This window comes from Echinops telfairi, unplaced genomic scaffold, assembly GCF_000313985.2.
Source record: "Echinops telfairi isolate 266 unplaced genomic scaffold, ASM31398v2 ScPeMD7_7410;HRSCAF=8448, whole genome shotgun sequence".
NCBI classification, from domain to species: Eukaryota; Metazoa; Chordata; class Mammalia; order Afrosoricida; family Tenrecidae; genus Echinops; species Echinops telfairi.
The window spans coordinates 15,754,020-15,759,577 of NW_022111310.1; the positions used below are offsets into that span (position 1 = coordinate 15,754,020).

At 44.9% G+C, this 5,558-nt stretch overlaps 1 protein-coding gene across 1 annotated transcript in view; it reads right to left on the minus strand.

The window, feature by feature from the left end:
- SUSD1 (sushi domain containing 1) overlaps window positions 1-5,558 on the minus strand; it is a 132,494-nt gene that overhangs the window by 63,248 nt on the left and 63,688 nt on the right. Inside the window, exon 7 of the mRNA XM_045296539.1 lies at window positions 5,188-5,380. Coding sequence (XP_045152474.1) covers window positions 5,188-5,380 — 193 coding nt within the window. The remainder of the gene's footprint in view (window positions 1-5,187; window positions 5,381-5,558) is intronic.

Sequence of the window (5,558 nt, forward strand, 5' to 3'; positions counted from 1 at the left end):
CAAGGGCTCAAGTAGAAAGAAAATGTTTTGAAAATGATGATGGCAACAGATGTACAGATGTGCTTGACACAATGGAGGGATGGATGGATTGGGACAAGCGCTGCACGAGCCCCCAGTGAAATGATTTGATTTTTTTTAAACTCTGGATGCATGCAGCTCTCTGCTAATTGGAACAGAAAAGCAAGCATGCTTTTATAAGTCAGTGTTTGGCATTTTCAAGTCTCTAGCTAGAAGTCTCCCCTAATAACTGTAAGGGTAGGGTAGAACTGCCGCTATGGGTTTGCAAAACTGTAATTCTACAGGAGTAGAAAGCCTCATCTTTCTCCTGCCTTTTGCACGCTATGTATTGGCAAAAAGAAGGGTTGTCAATCAACTATTCTAAAGTTGCTAATTTCACAGCTGCTCCGTAAATGGCTCTATTATCGAGTTATCTTTTGGCTAGCCTTGGCATATGTTGTACAAACAGTGTATCTTAGAGAGAACAGGGGGGTGTAACATTGTCTGAAGCTGGGAAGATGAACTTATTTCACTGGAAATTTTCTTCAGAAAAGAATTGGTATCTAGTTACAACCACCATGAAATTTCCCAGGCTAAAACAATGTGGCTTATTATGTGAAGAAAAATGTATTGAGATCCAGTCACCTATTCATCTATGCAGAGCAGATTCAAACAATTCTGGAGGATATGTATGACTCTGAAAACACCCTCTTGGCTCCACCTTCTAACAGAGGCGGGCAGCCTTCTGTACAAACACAAGTCTCTGCTATTTACCAGCCAACCCAGAGTAACTCCTCTCTGGGAGTTAAATGACACCAAATATTTCTTACAACTCAGGGGAGAGAAACAATATTTAGAAAGTACCGCTTCACACATGCATGGGCTCCATCTATTCCTTCAAGTAATCTAAATGACCTCGTCTCACCCTTGAATCAACCAGGTCATCAGAAGAACAGGTGTTTATTACGAAGGCGTCTCTCCTTGTCTAGCTCATGCTGGGGTCAGGTTTTAATACAATTAGCTATGTTGAACGGCAAGGACCCTTGATTATGCTGGGGAACAGGCGTTGGGCTACTAACCACAAAGTAGTCAGTTCAAACCCACTAGCTGTTCCTCAGGAGAAAGATGAGGCTCTCTGTTCCCATGAGGATTCATAGTCTGAGAAACCTTTGATGGTGTCTCTGTCAGTTGGAATCCACTCGACGGCAGTGAGTTTGGGTTTTGGTTTTAGTTAACAAGTAAGTAAGCTATAAAGATAAATATGCTGCTTCATGGTATTCCTTCTTAAATACATATTTCGTTCTCATCCTTGTGAAGTTTAGACTTCTAACCTATTATCTCTTATTTACACTTGAAAGTTTTTTGCAGATAAAATAGAGACATAAACAAATAACTAATTTTCAAAATTCTATTGTTAATATTAATGCAATCAATCACAAAGGAAAAGATTGGTAAACCTGGCTACAGAGAAAATAAAAAACTCCCATGTGTCAAAGTATCACATGCAAAAAAATTTTAACTGTAAAAGAAGAGAACTAATTTGACGCAAATAATAACGGATTTGTGCCCTTGGTTCGTGAGTAAGTTTTTTGTGTAATAAGAGGAATACAAAATTAAGTAGATAACTGAAATAATGATAATAAGCAAATCAACCAAAAAATCTAAATGTTGAAGTAAATGAAGGGAAAGGAAACTGAAAGTCGCCGGACTTGCTCTCCTCACAGTGGGCTTTTCACGTCGCTCGGTTCCACCTTCTAACGCGACGAGAACAAGTTCAAGTGTATCCAACATGGCGATTGACCTGCCTTTCTAGTTCCACAAAGGAAAGGGCAGCTCCGGCCTCCTCCGACTCATACTCTTTCATTCTAAAGAGAAGAACTATAAATATATCATCTGGTTCGTAGGAGACTGCTATCGCGGAGGTCCTATTTCCTAGTGGGTGAGGCTCATGAATTATAGAGTGCTGCCATACACTCTTGTTCCCTGGCACTTGCCAGCGCTTAGGTACAGGGGCCCCTACCTCACCTGTCCCCAAGAGGGGAGGAAGCCGTTTCTGTACAGTGCCCTTTTCTCGACCTTCAAGGGAGTGAGCAGGTGGTAGACCGTGTGAAGCTCTCTTGCAGATCCAATAGACTCTGAAACTCTGTTACGCCAATACCTAAGCTTCCCTCTCCGGTGTAGCTTTTACCTGAAGCTGGACTAGAAAGAGTCCCTAGGGACTTGACCAGATCAGTAAGTTGATACTTAGCTTCTCAGATGCTAGTCTGTCCTGTGCAATGTCAAGTTAGAAGGAAGAGTAAGACTCAGGTTCCCCCTAGTTATAAACTTTGGACGTGCTCGTGGGAACCTTGAGCGTACAGACCGGAGCTGCACCTCTGAACCAAGGACCGTGGGGGAGATGGCAACGTGTGCTCTGGCCCGGAGCTGCCGGAGCAGCTGAGGGAGAAATTAGATGATCGGGAACATGCCTTCAAGAAGCAAGCAAAGCTAAACACACAGGCTTCTTGGGTAGTGAGAATTATTTTGGCTATCACATGTTTGTTTTGTTTCATCTCTTCTTTTGTTAATCATGCTTCTGCTTGGATTACAAGTGAGGAATTTAAATTATCCAGAAGTCTATGTGATAAAGTCTAATGGTGAAACCAGTCTGAGCTGTAGTTAATTACCATGGACCTTCTAACCATAATCCCTTATGTGATATATAATAAATTCTAGCCTCTATGCCTGTCATGATCAAAGCCTGGTAACATAGTGGTTTACACACTGGACTGCTAACCGCAAGGTCTGCAGTTCAAAATCACCAGCCATTCATCGGAGAATGAAGAAGCTTTCTCCTCCCACAAAGTGACAGTCTTGGAATCCCACAGGGCATCGCAATGAGTCAGAATTGCCTCGATGGCAGTGAAATGCCTGTGGTTATAATCCCATTTTGGAGGGAGCTCTCTGCCACGATAATGGACAGGAGGAAGGTGGGATGTGTTCTGAGTCTCTACCAGTGGGCATCAGTCAAGCCACCACCCTTTGCTTCCTTGGATCTGGTCTGCTGAAAGACAGAACGCACACGTCCATCAATGCCACCCCTCGGTGTGTAAGAGCCATCTCGGAAACAGAGGGGGAAATCGCAGAGCTATCAAGGAAGAAGTGCCCAGTGGAACACCCCAGTTCAAGATCTCAGTCTGAAGTGGCAGAGGCTGAGACCAGAGACACCAGAGGCCACGGGACAGAGCACAGGATCCAGGCCAAGGCCAGAGGTCGAGGCAAGGAGATCATGAGCCAGAACAATTGAGCCGCACTGAAACTACGTGCGAGGCTTTGAGACCAGCTTTGGATTGGCTTCCTGGCCCACTGAGGCAAAGCCCAAGAGTCCACCTGGCTAAGAAACTGAGAACTAGAGAGAGACTTGGCCACTGGCTGAGGGGAGGTGTTGCTGTGGGCCAATGACTGTAGACTTCATGTTTTCAGATCCTGGCTTGTGAGCACCTTCCCTTATAGCCCCCTTGACCATGAGTATGATCTTTAAGTTCTGTTGGCCATTGCAAGGGGTTATCCAAAAAGTAGAGAGTCCTGGGCTGAAGAGTTGATATCAGGACAGGGAGGGAGAACAAGGAAGGGTAGAGGCTTGTCTGATCTCTCCTTGTGGCAACTGGCCTCGGGTTCATGAGGAGTAGGATTCTCCTTCTCCCCAGTATATCCAAAGGAGGTCAGACATGGCCCCACGCAATGTTTTCACACAGTGCTCCCCAAAACCGTGGACTGGCAGCATCAGCAATGTCCTGGCACTTTCCAGAAATCAAATGCCGGGGGCTCCATCCACGACCTACTGAATGAAAAACACCTAGAGACCAGGAACCTGCATTTTCAAAGCTTGCCAGTCGATTCTTTTGATTCGTCAAGTGTGGACTGGCGGTGTGCACTGGCTATGGAGAGCATACTTTGTTTTCTTTCTTTGTCCAAAATAAACCTTTGGGGGGGGAAGCAGTCGATGTACTGATTCTACTGGAGCCAGACTGTGTTCAACCCTCAGTTGCACCCCTGCTAGCTGTAAGATCTTGGACAAGTTGGTTCACATCTCTGGGCCTCAGTGTCTGTCTCTGTCAAATGAGAATAATACGGGTGCCTTCTTCAGAAGGCTTGGTGAGTTAAACCGTGCCTTGCACATATTTAATGCTCAAGGAATGAGCTATTTTCCCCACCGCCATTGTTATCTGCTGGGTGCTGTCCTAAGGACTGTAGCTGGTTTGGGACAGGTAATAATCACTCAGAAGGTAACTGAGCCCAGAAGCAATATCTATCTATTACAAAACAAGATGTCTAAAGTACAGCAGCCAGGGACTCAGTAGAGAAAGACATTCGGAAGAAAGAATTTGGGACTTTAATGCCTTAATAGTTTAATTCACAAGGGAAAAAAGGATTTAAGATTTAGGTTGTACTTTCTCTGAGAATCTAATAATGTGAAGGCTTCAAATGGTCATCAATATGCAACTGGAAATGTATCTGGGGGTTATGCATATGCTGGTATGAGACACACTTAGGGCTAGGTGACCAGGCATAATCTGAGATGAAAATAGAACTTAAAAAGTGAATTTTCAGACTTAGGAAACACATGGTAAAGTCTTCCAAGTGCAAAATTGAAACGGCCCAACCTGATCCCCCAAGAGCAGTGGGAAACGCTGGAGAGAGGCCTCAGGCAGGCAAGAGGAGACCTACACTATTCTGTCCGTCTTCAGTGGAGGGGGTCTCTCCAACTGGTTGCATTCACTGTTGGCTGTTAAAACCCAGGAAACAAAACCAAGCAAACAAAAAAACGGTCAGGAGTGTCTGCCCCTTCACCCCAGGGGGAGCTGTGGAGGAACACAGCGCTCTCTGCTCTTCTGAAAATGCCCAAGGGAAGAGAAGAATGTCTAAGGTGCCTGACCTTCCTTAGGCAACTGCTCTCGGGGGTGGGTCAAAGTGCTAACCAGGCAGTGTCACGAGGTCTCTACATCCTCCTGGAGAGCAACACTGTGGCGCTGGCCTTTCCGGTTTCTGAGCTATCTTGAACGACCACCCCAAGAGCCTGGCTGTCTCAAATCTGGGGTCCGAAGCGAGTGCGCTTTGAGTATTCTCAATCTAACCAGTCTCTCGGAGCCAGAATGTCCTCTTTTGAAAACATTATCCAAAGGCATGAAATGGAATGACATCTCCACCTACCGCCTGGTGGGGTGCTTGTCCTGATTTGCACTGAGTGTCGCCAGGGGGATGTCAGCAGGGTGATATTCACGGTGTAATCCATTGCTGGGGACAGATCCAAGCACACTGCCGACATTTCTTCTCTTGTAGTGAAGTTAAATGATGTTGCATGATAAGCATTGTTCAGATACCACCTTTGACCCAGAACTTTAAACTGTCATGAGATTTAAAAAAAAGCATTGTGTTACATTTCCTGTTGACTTGCAGATGTTTACACTACAAGCAAAATGGACATACAAGCAAGGAAGTTTCTTCTATTTGTCCTCAACCGCTGAACGATTATTTTTTAATGCATTAGAAAGCTAAACTTTGCAAAGCTACCTCTCTGTTCT